Raw genomic sequence first — 23,784 nt, 5'->3', positions numbered from 1 at the left:
ATAATCAAACATTATATCTCAGGTAATCCCATAAATGTTAAAACTAATGTTATGGAAACCGTAACCCCGGAGGAATACATAACGGACACTTTCCAGAACATTTCAGACTCCAAAAAGGAGTAGGTACGTGGTACGGTAAGTAAACAACCTCCAAAACAGATCTAATGGCAATTTTTCTCCGTTTTGGAATATTTAAGAAAATAGGAAAATAAGAAGTAGTCCGGGAAGGACACAAGGCTTCCACGAGGGTGGAGGGCGCGCCCTACCCCCTGGGCACGCCCCCTGCCTCGTGGGCACCTCGTGTGCTCTCCGGACTCCGTTTTCTTGCACGATACTTCTTTTGGTCGGTAAAAATTCATTATATAATCTCCCGAAGGTTTTGGCTCCTGTATCATGAAAATATCCTCTGTTTTTGTTTCGAGTTGTTTCTGCCACAGATTAGAGCGAGATGTCTTCTCAAGAGTCGGTCGGGGAGAGTCGGGTGTCTCATCCAGCACCGGGACCAGGAACAAACAGCAATGCTGACCACTTTGGGCTAGCAACGGAGGAAGAGATGGAGGCTGATATGAAAAGGATAGATGCCATGGAGGAGGATCAAGAAGTCACTTATCATTTTCGGGCCGGATTCACGATGGGGGAACTACAGAACTCGGTTATCCCTTCCAATGTTAGATTTCTTTCGTACGAGAATATGAAAAAGTGTGTTACTTGTTCCCCCGCAGCTATGCAACATCCTTGGGTGAAAGGAGCTTTAGCCTTCACGGGTAAGCTCCGAAAGGAAATAATGGACCTCAAGCAACAAGTCAATAAGCTCGAGGAGGAGAATCTTATCCTAAGGGGCATCATCGCCAAGAATATCGCTTCACCACCTCCGAAGAAAGACATAATCACATGGGTATGGGCACTCCCCTTGGCAACTGCCAAGCTTGGGGGAGGTGCCCCGGTATCGTATCACCATCACACTCCTATCTTTACTGTTTTTCTTAGTTCGATCCTTTTGGTAATATCTTGATCTAGTAGAATAAAGTTTTAGTATGATCTAGTTGTGAGTTTTGCTTTATGATCCCTCTATGTAATCAAGTCCGTGAGCTATATAATAAAGATTAGTGTTGAGTCAAGGGCTTTATTATCTTTCTATGATCTTGAGTGAATAAAAGAAAAAGAAAGAAATAAAAAGAAATAAAGGGATCATATTGGTCTTATGGAGAGTAATGTCTCCACATATAAAGAGTATGATGATTAAAAGTTGTTGAGAGTTGACAAACATAGTTTTGGTCATCGTTGCAATTAATAGGAAGTAATAAAGAAAGAGAGGTTCCACATATAAATATACTATCTTGGACATCTTTCAAGATTGTGAGCGCTCATTAAAATATGACATGCTAAAGAGTTGATGTTGGACAAGGAAGACAACGTTATGGGTTATGTTTTCTTATATCCGAAATAAAGTATATTGTCATCGATCATCCAACATGTTGAGCTTGCCTCTCTCCCTCATGCTAGCCAATTCTTTGCACCAAGTAGAGATACTACTTGTGCTTCCAATTACCCTTAAACCTAGTTTTGCCATGAGAGTCCACCATATCTACCTATGGATTGAGTAAGATCCTTCAAGTAAGTTGTCATCGTTGCATGCAATAAAAATTGCTCTTGAGTTATGTATGATTTATTAGTGTGGAGAAAATAAGCTTTGTACGATCTTGTGATGTGGAAGAAATAAGAGCGACGGACTGCATAATAAAGGTCCATATCACAAGTGGCAATATAAAGTGACGTTCTTTCGCATTAAGATTTTGTGCATCCAACCATAAAAGCACATGACAACCTCTACTTCCCTCTGCGAAGGGCCTATCTTTTACTTCTATCTTGTAACCTTATGCAAAGAGTCATGGTGATCTTCACCTTTCCTTTTTACATTTTACCCTTTGGCAAGCACCTTGTGTTGGAAAGATCCTGATATATATATCCAATTGGATGTAAGTTAGCATGAGCTATTATTGTTGACATTACCCTTGAGGTAAAAGGTTGGGAGGTGAAACTATAAGCCCCTATCTTTCTCTGTGTCCGATTAAAACTCCATACCCATAAGTATTGCGTGAGTGTCAGCAATTGTGAAAGACTAAATGATAGTTGAGTATGTGGACTTGCTGAAAAGCTCTTATATAGACTCTTTTCGATGTTATGATAAATTGCAATTGCTTCAATGACCGAGATTATAGTTTGTTAGTTTTCAACGAAGTTTCTAATTCATACTTGACATTGTGAATAGATTGTTACTTTATCATAAGAAATCATACGACAATATTTATATATGCTGCTGTTATAAGAATGATCATGATGCACTCATGTCCGTATTTTATTTTATCGACACCTCTATCTCTAAACATGTGGACATATTTATCGTTATCGGCTTTCGCTTGAGGACAAGCGAGGTCTAAGCTTGGGGGAGTTGATACGTCCATTTTGCATCATGCTTTAATATCGATATATATTGCATTATGGGTTGTTATTACACATTATGTCACAATACTTATGCCTATTCTCTCTTATTTTACAAGGTTCATATAAAGAGGGAGAATGCCGACAGCTGGAATTTTGGGCTGGAAAAGGAGCAAATATTAGAGACCTATTCTGCACAACTCTAAAAGTCCTGAAACTCCACGAAAGTCATTTTTGGAATTAATAAAAATACTGAGCGAAGAAACTACCAGAGGGGGGCCACCCACCATCCACGAGGGTGGGGGGCGCGCCCTACCCCCTGGGCGCGCCCCTGCCGCATGGGCCCCCTGGCAGGCCTCCAGTGCCCATCTTTGGCTATATGGTGTCTTCTACCCTGGAAAAAATCATAAGCAAGCTTTGGGACGAAACACCGCCACCACGAGGTGGAACCTTGGTGGAACCAATCAAGGGCTCCGGCAGAGCTGTTCTGCCGGGGAAACTTCCCTCCGGGAGGGGGAAATCATCACCATCGTCATCACCAACGATCCTCTCATTGGGATGGGGTCAATCTTCATCAACATGTTCACCAACACCATCTCCTCTCAAACCCTAGTTCATCTCTTGTACCCAATCTTTGTCCCAAAAATCTCAGATTGGTACCTGTAGGTTGCTAGTAGTGTTGATTACTCCTTGTAGTTGATGCTAGTTGGTTTACTTGGTGGAAGACCATATGTTCAGATCCATTATGCATATTAATACTCCTCTGATTATGAACATGAATATGCCTGTGAGTAGTTACGTTTGCTCCTGAGGACATGGGAAAAGTCTTGCTATAAGTAGTCACGTGAATTTGGTATTCGTTCGATATTTTGATGAGATGTATGTTGCTCTCCTCTAGTGGTGTTATGTGAACGTCGACTACATGACACTTCACCATTGTTTGGGCCTAGAGGAAGGCATTGGGAAGTAATAATTAGATGATGGGTTGCTAGAGTGACAGAAGCTTAAACCCTAGTTTATGCGTTGCTTCGTAAGGGGCTGATTTGGATCCATATGTTTCATGCTATGGCTAGGTTTACCTTAATACTTCTTTTGTAGTTGCGGATGCTTGCAATAGGAGTTAGTCATGAGTGGGATGCTTGTCCAAGTAAGTACAGCGCCCAAGCACCAGTCCACCCACATATCAAATTATCAAAGTACCGAACGCGAATCATATGAGCGTGATGAAAACTAGCTTGACGATAATTCCCATGTATCCTCGAGAGCGTTTTCCTTCATATAAGAAATTATCCAGGCTTGTCCATTGCTACAAAAAGGATTGGGCCACCTTGCTGCACTTTATTTACACTTGTTACTTGTTACCCGTTACAAATTACCTTATCACAAAACTATCTGTTACCAATAATTTCAGTGCTTGCAGAGAATACCTTAATGAAAACCGCTTGTCATTTCCTTCTGCTCCTCGTTGGGTTCGACACTCTTACTTATCGAAAGGACTACGATAGATCCCCTACACTTGTGGGTCATCAGCCGGCCATGTCGCCGCCGTGGCCACCGTCACCTAGAGCTACAACCGAGCGCACAGCCGTGCTCAGCGCAATGCCAGAAGCCCAAAACCCCCCTCCAGTTGCTCCAGCTGTGCACCGCAACGCTGAAACCGCTGAGACCCGAACTCCGGCCGCCGCCTTTGAGCTCGCCGGCATCGATATAGATCGCCCCCGGCGTAACTGACTACACCACTTGACGCGCGGGATCACTAGCTATCCGTAGGTGGTCTCCTCTGTCCATTTGGACGCCGGAGCGCGAAACCCGCAGCTCTCCGCCGCGTCTGGCCTCACCGGCGTCGAGTTGCCGGCAAGTTTTGACCCAGTTGACCCGGGTTTGACCACCGTTTGACCCCAGTGGGTCACTGACGTGTAGGCCCGGGCCCTGCCAACTTTTGGTTAAATTAATGACTAATTTTAGTTAAGCCACTGACTTACAGACATGCGGGCCCCGCCCGACTAATTAAACTAGGTTAGGTTCAATTTATATTAGGATTAGCCGCAGTCACTGACTTGTGGGTCCCAGCCGTCATGTTTAACTTGGGCTGGCGCCTTTGACCTGCTGACGTAGTGATGAGGTCACTCTGACATCATAAAGTCTTTTCTGGAATTTAAATAAATCTAAATGATTTATTTATTTTCAGAAAATGTTTAAAACTTCTAAATTCATAGAAATTCAACCGTAACTCCAAATGAAATAATTTATATATGAAAAATTATCAGAAAAATCCAATCTATCCATCTGTACCATTTTCATGTATGCTAGAGCAACCTAAAGCCACTGTATATGACAATTTGAATAAATGGCATTTGAATTCTCACATATGGAGTTTGAATTTAACCTTGGGTTCAAACCAACTTCATTTAAATCGTTGCTAGCTGCATTAGCTCAAACCACATCATATTGCCATGTCATGATCATGCATCATATTGTTGCATTTCAGTGATAGTGTTCCTTCTCTGTTGCCGGTATTTGTCCCCTCTCAGTAGACGTGGTTCCGACGATGAGATCGATGACACCGATGAAGAACTATACTATCTTCAGAAGTGCCAGGCAAGCAGAACCCCCTTGTTCATTCCGTTACAATCCCACTCTCTCGCTCCTGCTCTCTTTTACTGCATTAGGACAACAATGATTCAACTGTTACATGCTGCGGTAGTTGAACCCCTTTCCTCTGCATGACCTGTCATTGCCAAAGTAAATAGATGAAACCCACTAGCACGAGTAGGAGTTGTTTGAGCCCTGATGTGCCTACTCATTCATGCTTGTTTGTCATGCCTGCTATTGCTTAGAGTTGTGTCAGGTCTGATTCATCGGGGATGAATTGGAAAGTGGTGAACATGTCCTACTGTTGAGAGCAAAGTGTGTGAACATGATTTGGTAAAGGTAGCGCTGAGAGTCCATGTAGGAGTACATGGTGGGTTGTCTCACTAAAACCGTCCTCAGGAACTGAGTTATGTGTTTGTGATCCATGAACAGCTACTACCACACATTGGGATCCTTAATTGAATCTCTCGACTTATTAACCGCCCCTGTCCTCTGTCCGGGAGTTGCAAGTAGCTTCTGGTGTTTGTAGTATGCTGGAGGCCGTGCGCAGCGCTGACCCGAGGGGTGGGCTGTGATGCGGTAGGCACATGGCCCGGTGTACCGAGTCGCCCGTTTGGTGACCCGGGAACCCTGTACACATCGTTCGGGGCCGTATGTCGAAACCTCGGCCGGACTCCCTGCGGATGGAACCTGGATAGGCGATAAACCTGGACTAGGGACTTGTGTGGCTAGTCAGGTCGTGGCCGACACCCTTGCTGGGCTTGCGCTTGAGGTACATGTCGTGTAAACAGCTATAAGTTGTGAGAGCGTGTGTGAAGAAGTACACCCCTGCAGGGTTAACATCATCTATTCGAATAGCCGCGTCCGCGGTAAAGGACTTCTGGGTTGCCTGTACAGTTCATAGACAAGTGAAAGTGGATACTCTAAAATGCGCAAGATAAGCGTGAGTGCTATGGATGGCCTTCTCGTAGGGAGACGGCAGCGGATCCGTAGTGGTGTATTGATATGGTGAATATGTGGACTCGTGTGCGCCACCTTGAAAGAGTTACTTGCAGTCATAGTTCAGGATAGCCACCGAGTCAAAGCTGGCATGCTGCAGTTAAACTCCACCACCCCTTTGTTGATACTGATGCATATGTAGCTAGTTCTGATGTAAGTCTTGCTGGGTACATTTGTACTCACGTTTGCTTAATTTATGTTTTGCAGAGAGACTTCAGTCTCACTAGCAGTTCCGCGTGGACTTCGACGTTTAGCTTGTTAGCTCAGCTACGATCTTGTGCCCTCGGCAGGGTCTTGTAAATAGTCAGGCTTCTCAGCCCTTTTCATTTGTAGTTGTCTGTACTCAAACAAGTTAAGCTTCCGCATGTGCTTATTGCTTGTATGACTTGAATGCTTCTTCAGACCCATGTTCGTAATATCTGGCTCCTTGGAGCCTAATGCATAAATACTTTGAGTCGTAGAGTTTTGTTGTGATGCCATGTTGTATTTGCACATATTGAGCATATTGTGTGTATGTTATTGAAATGCTTGGCATGTGTGGGATCCGACAACCTAGTTGTTTATTCTTGGTAGCCTCTCTTACCGGGAAATGTCTCCTAGTGCTTCCACTGAGCCATGGTAGCTTGCTACTGCTCCGGAACACTTAGGCTGACCGGCACGTGTCCTTCTTCGTTCCTGTGTCTGTCCCTTCCGGGAAATGTCACGCGGTGTCTACCGAAGTCCTGTTAGCCTGCTACAGCTCGGATTCTCCGGAGTTCTGTTAGCCCAACTGCTACAGCCCGGATTCACTCGCTGATGACCGACACGTTCGTTGCTGGGTCATGTATGCCTGTCCCTGTAATTTAGTGCCACTTTGGGTTTACGACTAGTCATGTCGGCCCGGGTTCTCTGTCATATGGATGCTAGCGACACTATCATATACGTGAGCCAAAAGGCGCAAACGGTCCTGGGCCAGGTAAGGTGGCACCCGTGGGAATACCGTGCGTGAGGCCGCAAAGTGATATGATGTGTTACATGCTTGATCGGTGTGACTTAGGATCGGGGTCCTGACAGCTTTGGTATCAGAGCCTGACTGCTTGTAGGATTACCAAGCCAAATTGGTCGAAGTTGAGTCTAGAAATGCTTTAGTTATATAAGGGAATTGATTGTGGCAGGGAATGTAAGGCTCTTTTTACTTCTTTACCTTATGCCCTTCTGATCTGAGTCAACCTCCTCTTTTCTACGGGGATTAAGCACTAGGCTTCTCATCTTTCTATCAGGTTCACGTGTTACTAATCCGTAGACTCATAGGATTGACGGATTCAAGTCTCAGGTCAGTTTCTACTACCTCCGTGTGATGACAGTTGATCTTAGAACCTTGATATTGTGATGCTGAGTGGTCATGCCACTATTTTGCAGGATGTCTCAAATCTTTTTGAGCATTTACAGTCGTTATGCTGTCCGAGTCATCCCAGGTTTCTAGATAGTCTGATGCACTTGCAATCATTCCTCTATGTTCCTGATGTCCATTTGGGCCAGATTAATCACACTAACCAGTGTGTTGAGGTACTCCATTGCCTTGACATATATGTTGAAACTATTATTATGACCCTAGGTGGCTTAGAGAACCACCTAGTAATCCAGCCATGTTTTGTGTTCACAGTGTGATGATTCTGGCCATCGTTCTCGAAAGCATCTCGTGATGCCATTTAGTAGTAGGTATTCTACTCCTGGGTTCTTGAACCGGAGATTCACTCTACTCATTCATGTTGATAGTGTTTGCTAGTTCCTTTAGGATATTAGTAACCTTTTGTGATAGTCTTGCGGTACGCGGTATATCGTTCTTCCAATACCATGAACCATTATGACAGAAGTTCTGTTGAACCAAAAGATCACAACCAGAGTGCTCTTGATGAGTTCTTGATTCTATGTTGTGACTCTGCCAGTTCTACATTTCTGCATGGGTTATCCGGAAGAAATATGTTGAGCTTGTTCGACATACTAATCTATGCATCCACAACTCAGAAAGTGATATGTTCCTTTGAGTTGTCCCCTTTCAGTTATATTCCGACCTTCATCTATCAATTGATAGTCAAGGGTATGTGTGTGCGATCATGTTCATCGATGCCTATTATTCTTGTGGTTCGTCAAGCCATTCTATTCCGGAATGACTAGGAGAAACAAACTCCAGTACCTCATCCATGTCTAGGATTGGGTCAAAGTAGTTGTATTCCACAGATCAAAATGCCAATCCAGCTTTTGTTCTGTTCTACCATGGAGTATTACCATCTTTATATCAAGAATGTCATGGGAATTGCACACCATCTTATGAATTCTTGGTACAGTGATACTTCTCGCCATCATTATTCATTCCTCGGTCTCTGTGTTGTTGTGACCAGAATGCCGACAAGTGAACTGTGATGTGTGAAATCAATACTCCTAGCAACTCCGTTGCTTGGTAGTTAATGGACAATACTCTCATTCTTAGCGTGCTGGTTATTGAATCATCATCCTCAGATTGATCGTGCTACCTAGTCCATATTTCTGGTGCACACTTCGATCAATGAGTTAGGATTGTGCCAATCCCTCGCTTATTTGATCATATCGTGTTGCCCTGAAAAGCAGGATTATTCCCGAGCTTAATAAAATATCGGTGGTTCGTGATTTTCTGAATATCCTCTCGGAAGTATCACCGAGTTGTCCCCTGACCGTTATGTTGAGCTCGCGATCAAGTTGGTTTCTTATAAACCACCGCTTCTCCAAGAATCTGTGTTGGATATCCCTGAGCTAGTTGGTTGAGCTAGACAACAACTTGGAGAGTTGGAAGATGAAAGCTTGTCCCGCTTAGTTCATCTCCAAAGGGATATCCTTGTGTTTGTGTGTTTGTTGAAGAAAGATGATATCTTCATCGATTGATCCTCGTGATCAATTGTCGGCGCTATTGTCTTATCCAATCTTTGATTTGCGCATGGGCTATCGTCAAATCAAATCAGAACCAACGATAATCATAATGTTGTCTTACTCGTGGTTGATCCCTCGAGCATACGCCATTACATCTTTTGGTGTGACCAATACTATCACATTGTTCACATAATGGTGGAATTCCAGTGATATGGAAATTCCGATGAGTTGCTGTTGAGCCCATCAGCAGCATCTTGTCTCCTCCATGATTCATGTTGAACATTGAGCTAGTGTTGGAAACTTTGTAAGCATTGCCTTTGTGTTCCTCTCATGAGGTATATGTTTTGGTGAAAGAAGTGACTTCCTCCAAGTTCACGTGCATTAGGTGTAAGTTGCCGCCATGAATTTGAGGAAGGTTTGTTATGTTTCCCCTGGAATCATCCCAAATCAGTCATGCATACATGCGAAGTATTCTATGGTTTGGTAGATTAATTACCTCCATTCCATACGTATTCCCTAGCACACCAAGCCACTGGTTGATTTGTTCAAAGATAATAAGTTCTAAGTGCTAGTCCTGAAGGTACCAGACGGATTTGTACAAGATTTCGTTATCCTCGATGGTGGTTCCCAACCAGAACTCGGTAGTGTTTTATTATAAGACTACTATGTGGTCATGCTTGTCTTGGACATCGTGTTCACATATGTGTAGCAGAACCAGCTCATGTTTTGGAGCTTTCTATTGTAGTTCATCTCCCGAGAATCTCGCAACATCGTCTTGTCGATTTGTGCTGCAAACCTTCTTTTTCAGACATGCTGAGTCTGAAGTATCCTATCACCAATCGGATCTGAATCTCAGGCAGATATGATGGTTGGAACATTCCCAACATTTGCATTTTATTCCCAGCTTGCACCGCCATTGTGCCAAATTCCATGGGCCACCCTTCTTAGTAATTGCTATTCAGGATCATCTTCAAAAGTGGTCCTACCATGGGTCCCATCCATTTCTGATGATAAGCAAAAATCATCCATTGCGTTGTCTTCAACAAGGTAGTCCACATCATCCATTCTAGTTCGAGTATGTCATTCTTTCGAACTCCTTCAAATGATCGATTGTGATTGCCTTAGGCTGGTATAAAGAGTCTCAATGATATCTATGTCAAAAGTAATTCTTTCTGCCACTTAAGGGAATAATTCTACGAGTCACCTTCCCTAAGGTGCCCCGTTATGGAATCATGGCAATTATTTCCTCGCTATCTTGAAACCGTGCACCATCATCTTAAGCATGGTTTTTTTGCCTACCCAATCAAACCATTTTCATATACCTCTTGCCAGTGCCCTCGATGTGTGTTTTGTGTCTCAGCTCACAAGATGTTTCAACGTCTCACTCCATGAGTTGATCCTGAGTGCTCGACCTTCGAGGAGGTCGATTCCTGTAGAGTTTCTTTCTGTCGTCATGTTGGATGAAGTTCGCGAAAGCAAAGACGTCAAGATCAATTTGAAGCAATGAATCAACATCTTCGAGAAATGCAATGGATCTTGAAGACTGTGTCAGTTCCGTGTCCCCTCTTTCTTCTTACCTCATGTCTTGAATCTCGGGACGAGATTCTTGTTTAGTGGGGGTGACTTGTCACAGCCCTAGCTCAGCCCTTGTTGTCTTTTCTTGATCATCATGTCATCATGTTTAAAATTCAAATGAATTTGAAATGGGGACTGTTAAACCCTAGCAGCAAATGAATTCAACTAGGGTCAAAATTAAATCTTTTCAGTGAACCTGAAATGCCCTTCTAAAATGCTCAACATCTTTGCCTTGGTCCAGAACCTCTGCCAAAAATGGTGCTCAATTTTCTAGGACACTTTGGATCTTTGAATTAAATCATAAAGTATTTGCTTTTGGACATTTAAATGCTATACATATTTTTAAATGTCCAAATAATCTTGAAAGTATTTTTTGGATGTTGGAATTAATTTCAGAGGTGCCCATAAATATTTCCAGCATTTTATAAAATGCTTTGGCATTTATGCTAAATCAAAAACAACAGCAGAAGAAAAAACAAAATCAAAAATAGAAAAGGCAGAGAGAGAAACCTCACCTGGGCCTTACCTGGCAGAAGAGGCCCAGCCCACCTGGCGACTTGCCAGTCATCTTCAACCCAGCGCCAGTTGGACGCCGAGCGCGTGCCCGACGCGCGCGCATGCATAGCGCGCCACGCGAGCAGCCTGCCTGCGTCCCAGGGACAGCACGACGCCGCGGATCCTCTCCTTGGTGTCGTCCCGATCAATCCGGCCCTCTCTTTTCCTCCCCTGCATTCTCCCTCGCCCTCTCCCCGCCATGGCCGAAGCCGCCGTTTGCTCGCTGCCGTCGAACCCACGCCTACCATGCTCCCCTCGCCTCCCCGTGCTGCATTAGCTCAAACCACAGCATATTTCCATGTCATGATCATGCATCATATTGTTGCATTTCAGTGATAGTGTTCCATCTTTGTTGCTGGTATTTGTCCCCTGTCAATAGACGTGGTTCTGACGATGAGATCGATGACACCAATGAAGAACTATACTATCTTCAGAAGTGCCAGGCAAGCAGAACCCCCTTGTTCATTCCGATACAATCCCACTCTCTCGCTCCTGCTCTCTTTTACTGCATTAGGACAATAGTGATTCAACTGTTACATGCTGCGGTAGTTGAACCACTTTGCTCTGCATGACCTGTCATGGCCATAGTAAATAGATGAAACCTACCACTAGCATGAGTAGGAGTTGTTTGAGCCCTGATGTGCCTACTCATTCATGCTTGTTTGTCATGCCTGCTATTGCTTAGAGTTGTGTCAGGTCTGATTCCTCGGGGATGAATTGGAAAGTGGTGAACATGTCCTACTGTTGAGAGCTAAGTGTGTGAACATGATTTGGTAAAGGTAGCGGTGAGAGGCCATGTAGGAGTACATGGTGGGTTGTCTCACTGAAACCGTCCTCAGGAACTGAGTTCTGTGTTTGTGATCCATGAATAGCTACTACCACACATTGGGATCCTTAATTGACTCTCTCGACTTATTAACCACCCCTGTCTTCTGTTCGGGAGTTGCAAGTAGTTTCTGGTGTTTGTAGTATGCTGGAGGCCGTGCGCAGCGCTGACCCGAGGGGTGGGCTGTGATGCGGTAGGCACGTGGCCCGGTGTACCGAGTCGCCTGTTTGGTGACCCGAGAACCCTGTACACATCGTTCGGGGCCGTATGTCGAAACCTCGGTCGGACTCCCTGCGGATGGAACCTGGATACGCGATAAACCTGGACTAGGGACTTGTGTGGTTAGTCAGGTCGTGGCCGACACCCTCGCTGGGCTTGCGCTTGATGGTTGCCGAGTACATGTCGTGTAAACGGTGATAAGTGGTGAGAGCGTGTGTGAAGAAGTACACCCCTGCAGGGTTAACATCATCAATTCGAATAGCCGCATCCGCGGTAAAGGACTTCTGGGTTGCCTGTACAGTTCATAGACAAGTGAAAGTGGATACTCTAAAATGCGCAAGATAAGCGTGAGTGCTATGGATGGCCTTCTCGTAGGGAGACGGGAGCGGATCCATACTGGTGTATTGATATGGTGAATATGTGGACTCGTGCGCGCCACCTCAAAAGAGTTACTTGCAGTCATAGTTCAGCATAGCCACCGAGTCAAAGATGGCATGCTGCAGTTAAACTCCACCACCCCTTTGTTGGTACTAATGCATATGTAGCTAGTTCTGATGTAAGTATTGCTGGGTACATTTGTACTCACGTTTGCTTAATTTATGTTTTGCAGAGAGACTTCAGTCTCACTAGTACTTCCGCGTGGACTTCGACGTTTAGCTTGTTACCTCAGCTACAATCTTGGGCCCTCGGCAGGGTCTTGTAAATAGTCAGGCTTCTCAGCCCTTTTCATTTGTAGTTGTCTATACTCAGACAAGTTAAGCTTCCGCATGTGCTTATTGCTTGTACGACTTGAATGCTGGGTCTTCAGACCCATGTTTGTAATATCTGGCTCTCGGAGCCTAATGAATAAATACGTTGAGTCGTAGAGTTTGGTTGTGATGCCATGTTGTATTTGCACATATCGAGAATATTATGTGTATGTTATTGAAATGCTTGGCATGTGTGGGATCCGACAACCTAGTTGTTCATTCTTGGTAGCCTCTCTTAACGGGAAATGTCTCCTAGTGCTTCCACTGAGCCATGGTAGCTTGCTACTACTCTGGAACACTTAGGCTGGCCGGCATGTGTCCTTCTTCGTTCCTGTGTCTGTCCCTTCGGGGAAATGTCACGCGGTGTCTACCGGAGTCCTATTAGCCTGTTACAGCCCGGATTCTCCGGAGTCCTGTTAGCCCAACTGCTACAGCCCGGATTCACTCGCTGATGACCGACACGTTTGTGACTGGGTCATGTATATCTTTCCCTGTAAGTTAGTGCCACTTTGGGTTTATGACTAGTCATGTCGGCCCGGGTTCTGTGTCATATGGATGCGAGCGACACTATCATATATGTGAGCCAAAAGGCGCAAACGGTCCCGGGCTAGGTAAGGTGGCACCCGTGGGAATACTGTGCGTGAGGCCGCAAAGTGATATGGTGACTTAGGATCGGGGTCCTGACAACGATTAAACAGCCTAACCAAAATAGGAGATGGTACACCGTGACTTGATCACTAAACTTGAAGTGTGACCAGACATTTGAGAGAGAGAGGTGTCCACCATGGCTCTCCATCCCCTAACCAAGCTGATGTTATGCTTGCTGGCAACCACGACACTGTCGTCTGCTGGCGGCGCGGCAAGCAAGGCTGGACCACCAGCTGGCCGTCATGCCACTCCAGAGCACGCTGGTGGCCACGGCACCGGAGCCCTGCCACTGCTACCTCCAGCGGCAGCTCCTCTGCTGCGCGCCGTCGCCCTGCCCCAAGTCCAAGGCCAAGAAAGCAACGGCACCAGAGCAGGCCCACTGCTATCTCCAGTCGCAACCCCTCTGATAGAGGCGACGGTCCCGATTTTTTGATGAGATGATAACTATCGATTTGGTGGAGACGACTTTGATGATCGGACTACAAACGTGCACGACGTTGCGCCTTAGCAATCGCTAAACCAACTCCGAGAGGTTATTGACCACGCCGGAGCATGATCAACCTGACCACGAAGGTCTATCCCTGCAAGCAATCGAAGAACAAGCAAGAATATGAATAAGCAATCTGAACATTGCGAATATGGATGAAGTATTGATAAAGGTGGAGTTTTATAAGCGGTCTTGGCCTGGTCGTTGGAAACAAACGAAGTACACGAAGTTGCAGCGATGGCTAACTTTTAACTAAATAAAACTCAAAGTCTAAACGGTGCCCTAAGGGCTGTATATATGGAGGAAGAGGGGGAATTTCGTGGCCCTTGTTGAGGGGTCCGAAACCAACCCTATCTCTTGTTTCCCCACACATACAGACTCTAAAAACAACCTATACTTATGTATTTCAAAATTACATGGGCCTGGCCCAATGATAAGGTGACACAACACCTAGAATAGCCTCTGGACGAAATTTATGAAGTGGCATCTTGTATATTTCATCCAAGGCTTCATGCACTCATTATGGTGGATTCAACGTCCTTTAATCATCACTTGTAACTCCGTTCTTGTTCCCCTTGCGCATGCCATCCTCTCCATGCTTGGTCTTGCTCTAGTGTTCATCCCTCTTATCCATGCCAGGCCCTTCATTTGTAAGAAAAACAAATGTATCCAATTTAGGCAGCATCATATTCTCATGAACATTAGAATCATTACCAAGAAACGAAAGTACCTGATAATTTAATTGGCATGCACGAGCTCTAGTAATTGGTCCAGTATATGTTGCAGTAGGGGCTATGGGTATGAAAATGGTATTGATGTCCTCATCATCCTCCCCTTCTTGAAATGAAGTCGTCCTCCAAGAAAGCTCATCTTCCTCACCCAAATAAGGCTTCAAATCTGCAATGTTAAAAGTGGGACTAACCCCAAAATCTGCAGGCAGCTCAAGTTTATATGCATTATGATTTATTTTCTCTAACACCTTAAAAGGACCATCAGCACGTGGCATTAGCTTTGATTTCGCAAATTAGGAAACCTATCCTTACACAAATGTAACCAAACAGGATCTCCAGGTGCAAAGACAACATGTTTTCTACCCTTATCTCCAGCAAGTTTATATTTAGCATTCATACGCTCAATGTTTTCCTTAGTTAACTCATGTATTTTTAGGATCAATTCAACACGTTGTTTAGCATCAAAATTAACCTTCTCCGAAGATGGGAGAGGCAACAAATCAATAGGTGCACGAGGTAGAGAACCATACACAATTTCAAAAGGGCACATCTTAGTAGTAGAATGCAATGAACGATTATAAGCAAATTTAATAGGAGGCAAGAATTCTTCCCACATTTTCTTATTATTCTTCAAAACAGCCCTAAGCATCGTAGACAATGTTCTATTGACTACTTCAGTTTGTCCATCAGTTTGGGGGTGACAAGTAGTACTAAAAAGCAGTTTAGTCCCCAACTTAGCCCATAAACATCTCCAAAAGTGGCTAAGAAATTTAGTATCACGATCTGAAACAATAGTATTTGGCACACCATGCAAGCGAATAATTTCACGAAAGAACAAATTAGCAACATTAACAACATCATCGCTTTTATGACATGGTATAAAGTGTGCCATTTTCGAGAATCTATCCACGACAACAAATATGCTATCCCTCCCCTTCTTTGTTTGAGGTAAACCTAAAACAAAGTCCATAGATATATCCTCCCAAGGAACACTCGGTACAGGCAAAGGCATATATAAACCATGAGGATTGAGTCGTGACTTAGCTTTTCGACATGTAGTGCAGCGAGCAACAAAACGCTCAACATCACGTCTCATCTTTGGCCAAAAGAAATGTGTAGCAAGTACATCCTCCGTCTTCTTCACGCCAAAATGTCCCATTAATCCTCCTCCATGCGCCTCGTGCAACAACAAAAGACGAACGGAGCTAGCTAGAATGCATAGCTTGTTAGCACGAAACACAAATCCATCATTAACGACGAACTTGTTCCATGTTCTCCCTTCTTTACAATTCTGCAATACATCTTTAAATTCAGCATCATGCACATATTGATCTTTGATGGTCTCCAAACCAAATATTTTAAAGTCAAGTTGAGAAAGCATAGTATAACGACGAGACAATGCATCAGCAATAACATTTTCTTTACCCTTCTTGTGTTTAATAACATAAGGGAAAGTCTCAATGAATTCAACCCATTTAGCATGTCTACGGTTTAGTTTTTCTTGACTTTTAATGTGTTTCAAAAATTCATGATCAGAATGTATAACAAATTCTTTGGGCCATAAATAATGTTGCCATTTTCTAAGGTCCGAACAAGAGCATATATTTCTTTATCATATGTAGAATAGTTTAGACTGGGCCCACTCAATTTTTCAGAAAAGTATGCAACAGGTTTACCATCTTGTAATAACACACCTCCTAATCCAATTCCACTAGCATCACATTCAAGCCCAAAAGTCCGATTGAAATCAGCAAGTTGGAGTAAAGGAGTGTGTGTCAACTTATATTTCAACACCGTGAAGGCTTCTTCCTGTGCGGTACCCCAAACAAAAGGCACATCCTTCTTTGTAAGCTCATTGAGAGGTGCAGCAATGGTGCTAAAATCTCTCACAAAACGCCTATAGAAACCAGCGAGTCCAAGAAAACTCCTCACTTGTGTGACCGTTTTGGTCTGCGACCAACTCTCAATAGCTTCAATCTTGGCTTTATCAACTTCAATTCCCCGTGGAGTAACAACACAGCCAAGAAACGACACTCGGTCGGTGCAAAGGGTGCACTTCCCAAGGTTACCAGACAAACATGCATCACATAGAGCAATAAAAATAGCACGTAAATGTTCTAAATATTCCTCCAAAGATTTGCTATAAATCAGTATATCATCAAAATAGACTACCACAAATCGTCCAATGAAAGCACGTAAAACTTCGTTCATTAATCTTATGAAAGTACTAGGTGCATTAGTTAACCCAAAAGGCATGACTAACCACTCATATAAACCAAACTTAGTTTTAAATGCTGTTTTCCATTCATCTCCCAATTTCATACGAATTTGATGGTATCTACTACGCAAATCAACTTTGGAGAATATTGTAGAGCCACTCAATTCATCAAGCATATCATCTAGCCTAGGAATAGGATGACGATAACGAGTAGTAATATTATTAATGCCTCCACAATCAACACACAAACGCGATGTACCATCCTTTTTCGGCACTAGAATAATAGGAACAACACAAGGACTAAGGGGTTCACGTATATATCCTTTGTCGAGCAGCTCCTGGACTTGACGCGTAATCTCCTTCGTCTCCTCTGGATTGGTACGGTATGGTGCACGGTTGGGTAGCGATGCACCGGGAATTAAGCCAATCTGATGCTCAATCCCTCAAATAGCTGGTAATCCCGGTGCACGTCTTGTGGAAAGACGTTAGCGAACTCATGCAAAATGTTAGTAACAGCAAGAGGCAAAGAGGAAGGCACGTCCTCGAATGAAAATAATGCCTCTTTGCACACAAAGCATAGCAAATAGATTTGCTAAAATCTAGCTCCTCAATATCAGATTTGGTGGCAAGTAAACATGCACTTTTCAATTTAATTTCAGAAGCAACACTAGATGGTTTATTATCAGGCTTCATTTGTTGCTCAAATTCTTTTGCCACAATCTGATTTTCACTCTTATTTTTCTCCTGTTTTGCTTTATTAGCTCTATTAATATCATCTTTCAAAATGGAATCAGGAGACATAGGAAGCAAAGTAATATGTTTATCCTTATGCACAAGAGTATACTGATTGTTTCTACCATGGTGTACAGAATTTTTATCAAATTTCCATGGTCTACCAAGTAATAAGGAACATGCTTGCATAGGTACCACATCACAATCAACATAATCAGCATATGTAGAGATACTAAAATGCACACGAACAGTATGTGTTACCTTAACCTTGCCGCTGTTGTTAAACCATTGGTTGTAGTAAGGATGTGGATGTGGTCGTGTGGTGAGAGATAGCTTCTCCACCATCTCCATGCTAGCCAAGTTGTTGCAGCTCCCTCCATCTATGATGACGCGAACATAACGTTCCTTCACTACTCCCTTTGTATGGAACAAATTATGCCTCTGATTTTGCTCAGCTTGTGTGACCTGCACACTCAAAACACGTTGAGCAACTAAACATTCATACCTGTCAGCGTCTTCAGGAGCCATGTATTGCGTCTCATGATCAGAATCATCTCCACCGTGTTCTTCACGTGTAATAAGAGCCAAAGTCTCCTCATCATAGTCACTAGCAGACTCATACCCACCATCCTCAGTAGTAATCATCACATGCTGAGATTTGCATTCTCTCGCATAATGACCTCTTCCCTTACAGCGACGACAAATAATATCACTTGTGTGCCCTGTTGATTCCATGGAAGAAGAAGAGCTCTATGCAGGCCCAGCAGGTGTGCTCTTGGCAGATAGTGGTGGTTGTGCCTGCTTTCTTGTATCACAGCTGGAGGTGACACCTGATGGAGGTGCTAGTGTAGTGGAAGTAGAGGATGCACGCGGTGTCCATGATGAAGGTCGACCTGCCGAAAAGTTAGTTTGTGCCAATGCCTCTCGATCATGCACTCCACATTCAGCTTTACAAGCAAGATGGAATAAATGAGTTATATTATTATACTCCTTATACTCTAGAATGGTCTGAATCTCTCTATTTAATCCACCCATAAAACGTGCAAGCATAGCTTCATTCTCCTCAACAATACCACATCTAATCATGCCAGTTTGTAATTCCTGATAATATTCTTCTACAGTATTTTTTCCTTGTCTTAAGCGTTGCAATTTTTGAAGTAATTCACGTTGATAATAAGGTGGAACCCAACGAGTACGCATAACAGTTTTCAAAGCAGCCCAAGTAGCTGGAATGGGATATAATCTACAATGTTCAGACCGCCAAACAGATGCAAAACTAGTGAAAGCACAAACTGCAGCAGGAACACGTCTCTCCTCACGATATTGTAAACATGTAAACCATTGTTCAGCTTCTAACTCCCAAGTAAGATATATATCAGGAACATATCTACCCTCAAATGGTGGAATATTCAATTTTAGTTTAGGAAGATGGTCATGATCTCGTACCTCAGGTGGTGGTGCGGCCCTACCGTTGCGATGATATGCATGAGGACGACCTGGTGGTGGTGGTGCTGGTGGTTGCACGTAGTTCTGATTTCGATCAACCTCATCCTGGTAATGGTCCTCCACCGCTGCAGTAGCAGCGGGAGCTATAGAAGCATCAACAGTAGGTACACCGGCACTAGAAGTTTGACCAGGCTCAAGGGGAACACGTTGTGCTCATCCCACTTAATTTGGAAGGCTATGTTGTTGTTGTTGTTGTAGAGGTGCGACAGGTGCAGCGGCCGGTGGTTGCGGAAGACGCGCAAGCAATTCATTAAACTTGTTATCGAGCTTTGTTTCGAACACCTTCTCAATGCCATCTATCTTCTCCATGGCCTCTTCAAATCTGTTTAGCACATCTTCCACCTGTCCACTCATCATTTGCTGAAACTTATCATGAAGCTCCTTGTTCGTCAAGTTCTCCCAGTCAATCTCATCGGCTTGTGATCCTGCCATGGTTAGCAGCAATGGAGACACACAATAATATGATCCTACAGACTACTAACAAGTGGTGGTGGTGGGTGTCACAAATCCGTCAAGCAAATCTCAAAAATTTTACCAGTTCTTACCCAGCAGCAGGCGGTGATCGGCAACCGTTGTAGTCAAAACTCTTAAAGCTTGCATAGAGCAATTACCAGGGAGAGTCAAACGCACGATGTAGATGTATGTGGAGCTGGGAAGGCTTATAATATGGTAGCAAAAAGGGTCAGCAATAATCAATTCAGAGATGCAAAGTTGAATAAACGCTCAACGACGGTACTGTGCTGGTCCTAGGCTAGACCGTGCTAGAGACGCGAGCCTAGAACACTAACAAAATCACGGCGCTGCACATAAACAAGGGAGGAGCACGCTCTTATTTTTTCCCCTTTTTCACTTTTTGGCTCCGCAACAATTTTTTTCGAAAAAGTCTACAAATTGTCTAAAAACTTCCTAGCTAGAATTTTCCAGACTTAGTTTTGTTCTTTTTTGAAACTGGAACTATTTTTCTTCTGCGGGTAGCACGAAAGTTCGGGAGTCCTACTCTGTCACGACTCGGAGTATGGCGTGAACTGGAAATCCAAAACAGAGTAACAAGATACTGGGCTCGGACTAGGACTGGTGGCGGAGATGAATCTGGTGGAACTCGGACTGGTGGCGGAGATGAATCTGGTGCAACTCGGACTGGTGGCGGATATATGTTGCAGGTGGACTCGAACTGGCGTGATGGCGGCGGATATGTGGTGTCGTATATGGACTCGGATTGGTGGTGAATATGTGGTGGTGGTATATCGCAGCGGCGATGAAGTTGGTGCGGTGGTGGTATATGGCAGCAACGATGATGATGATGATGCGGTGTTGATATATGGCAGCGGCGACGTGACAACCTGTGAACAGAACTCGAAACTCTAAAGGACTAGATGCTAAGACCAGCAACTTGACACGACGATGCAACCGCAAATTCAACAAAGCAAATACAGAAAAGATTATGCAAAGGCTCAGATTGGTTCGGATAGGATGAACTAACCCTAATATTTTTTGGCTTTTTCGTGGACTATAGGTATGAAGAACAGACTCGATCTAAACTACGAAAAACTGTAAAATCTCACCGAGCAACCTGGAAATCTGATACCACTTGATAGAGGCGCCGGTCCCGATCTTTCGATGAGATGATAACTATCGATTTGGTGGAGACGACTTTGACGATCCGACTACAAACATGCACGACGTTGCGGCTTAGCAATCACTAAACCAACTCCGAGAGGTTATTGACCATGCCGGAGCACGATCAACCTAACCACGAAGGTCTATCCCTGCAAGCAATCGAAGAACAAGCAAGAATATGAATAAGCAATCTGAATATTGCGAATATGGATGAAGTATTGATAAAGGTGGGGTTTCATAAGCGGTCTTGGCCTGGTCATTGGACACAAACGAAGTACACGAAGTTGCAATGATGGCTAACTTTTAACTAAATAAAACCCAAAGTCGAAACGGTGCCCTAAGGGCTGTATATATGGAGGAAGAGGGGGAATTTCGTGGCCCTTGGGGGAGGGATCCGAAACCAACCCTATCTCTTGTTTCCCCACACATATGGACTCTAAAAACAACCTATACTTATGTATTTCGAAATTACATGGGCCTGGCCCAATGATAAGGTGACGGAGCACCTAGAATTGCCTCTGGACAAAATTTATGAAGTTGCATCTTGTAAATTTCGTCCAAGGCTTCATCCACTCATTATGTTTGATTCAATGTCCTGAAATCATCACTTGTAACTCCATTCTTGTTCCCCTTGCGCATGCCATCCTCTCCATGCTTGGTCTTGCTCCAGTGTTCATCCCTCTTATCCATGCCAGGCCCTTCATTTGTAAGCAAAACAAATGTATCCAATTTAGGCCGCATCATATTCTCATGAACATTAGAATCATTACCAAGAAACGAAAGTACCTGATAATTATATTGGCGTGCGCGAGCTCTAGTAATTGGTCCAGTATATGTAGCAGTAGGGGTTGTGGGTGTGACAATGGTATTGATGTCCTCATCACCCTCTGCCTCACGTCAGCGTGGGGACGATCGCGACGCTGCAGGTCGACCCGGCGCCGTCGTTGAAGATCACTTATGAAGTCACCACAACAAAGTACATGAAGTTCCTGGATAGCCTTTACCGGATGTTGACGGACAAGAAGAGGACGGTGGACACCGTTCCGTGCTGGCTCCCCAGACGGGCCCCACTAGATTGCCGCCGACGTGGATCCTGCTCACCATCCAAGGCACGACGCCGCGGGAGGCGGTGGTTCTCGCCATCCGGACTGACAATGTCTACATTGTTGGCTTCAAGAATGCGGCGGGAGTCTGGTTCGCCTTCCCGGCCTTCAAACGCCTGATCAAGGGCTCGACGCCGCTCCCCAAGGGGCTTGACTACCGCAGCCTCGTCGGCAGCTACGGGAACCTCAAGTATCTCCACATCAACCGAAGCCAAGTCCTCCAAGACGTGCGCTTTCTCTCAACGTATAGGCTCCCTTCCCGGCCGGACATGGCCCACAACGCCAAGCTCGGTAGCAGTCTGGCAAGGTTGTGCGTTGTGGTCACAGAGACCGCCAGGTTCAAGATGACAAACGCCATGGTGGTGGCGGCAATGGACGAGCAAGGAGGCCCGAGCCGGATCACCGAACAAGAAACGAAGCTCGTCGTCATTTGGGGGGTCACGTCCAAGTCCCTACTTGAGTGGCCAAAGTATGGGTGCCCGAAGATGCCGCCGAAGTAGCTCGAGCGGGTATCCATGGCACGCAAGACACCATTAACGCGCTCAAGACTGTCGTCCAGCCCATGAAGAGCAAACTGGAGGCCGAGGAAGGCAATGTGGAACTAGAAGACTAAGCCAGTCACATGGCTCCTGAAGATCAGCAGCTTGAGAAGGCTGAGAAAGAGAAGGTGAATGCCGATTGAGTTAGAAAAGAAGACCACAAAACACAGAAAATTATTGGGCTGAATAATTATGTACTCCCTCCATCCTGAATTAGTCGACTTAGATTTGTCTAGATACGGACACACTTTGGTATTAGATACATCTGTATCTAGACAAATCTAAGACAATTAATTTGGGATGAAGGTATACCTATTGCGTATAATGTATGCATGCATGCACCATGAATAAACAAAGGCAAGTGTTAATTGGCGAATGTGGAAAAACTCGGTTGTTTTTCTATGCCTCTTTATGCTTGGGCATTGTGAAATTCCATACCATATATCACATCGTCCCGAATTACTTGTCGAAGAAATGGATGCATCTAGACGTATTTTAGTTCTAGATACATATATTTCTATCTATTTATGCAACACGTAATTCAAAACGGAGAGTACTAAGCATGCATGTGCAAGGAACACCACTATTAATTTACAGATCAATAACTAAAGTTTTTTTTAGAATCAACCAGGGGGCTCCCACCTTAATATATTGCTCAAAAGGTGGCAAGCCACGTGTACATCCACAAAGGTTACATAGGAACACCGGAGCATGAGGAGAGGAACAACTGCCACAAGAAGACAACGTCCTTATCACAAGGCTTAGACAAGTGATGTGACCACAAATCTAAGTATGTTACAATAAGTTTGAGCGAGAGGGAGGAGTGGGTGTCTAAGCTTTTGAATGCCTTAGCATTCCCGGCATCCCAAATGCGCCACAATATTGCCATTAGGATGAAAGGTCAGACGGAGTCGTCGAGGCCATGTGGTACGAAGACGTCCCAAAGGAGCGAGGTGTCATTGGCGAGGACTTGGATGCCTAGTCGTTGCCAGATTCGAGCCGCGAGTGGACATGATATGAAGAGATGGTATGTGTCTTCATGGTTGAAGGAGCATCTTGGGCAATCCGCATTTGGGGTGCTTGTGGGCAACGTTTGCCATAATGTTTAACCACCCTTTGAAGACTAGCCAAGAGAAGATCTTGATTTTGCTTAGCACCCTTGATTGCCAAATAAGTTTAGCATGCAAGTCATCTTAAGGCTCCTGAGAGAGAATAGCGTATGCTCTTTTAGTTGAGAAATCAAGGGCCCCTTGAGAAAGCACTGGTCCTGCTCATCTAATAGCATAAAGTCCTGCAACAAAGACAAAAGGGAAACCAATTCGTTGGAGGCAGCAAGGGTTAGGCGGTCTCGCAGGTTAAAGTTAAGACC

General features: G+C 44.4%; 1 protein-coding gene across 1 annotated transcript in view; it reads left to right on the top strand.

Moving 5' to 3' along the window:
- Positions 1-22,376, top strand: part of LOC123159363 (ribosome-inactivating protein 3-like) — a 96,752-nt gene extending 74,376 nt beyond the window's left edge. Inside the window, exon 3 of the mRNA XM_044577192.1 lies at positions 21,771-22,376. Coding sequence (XP_044433127.1) covers positions 21,771-22,376 — 606 coding nt within the window. The remainder of the gene's footprint in view (positions 1-21,770) is intronic.
- Positions 22,377-23,784: the final 1,408 nt, after the last annotated feature.

The sequence above is a fragment of the Triticum aestivum genome, chromosome 1D (genome assembly GCF_018294505.1).
Source record: "Triticum aestivum cultivar Chinese Spring chromosome 1D, IWGSC CS RefSeq v2.1, whole genome shotgun sequence".
NCBI classification, from domain to species: Eukaryota; Viridiplantae; Streptophyta; class Magnoliopsida; order Poales; family Poaceae; genus Triticum; species Triticum aestivum.
The sequence above is the reverse complement of the archived record's forward strand: the minus strand, read 5'-3'. Positions and strand labels throughout refer to the sequence as shown.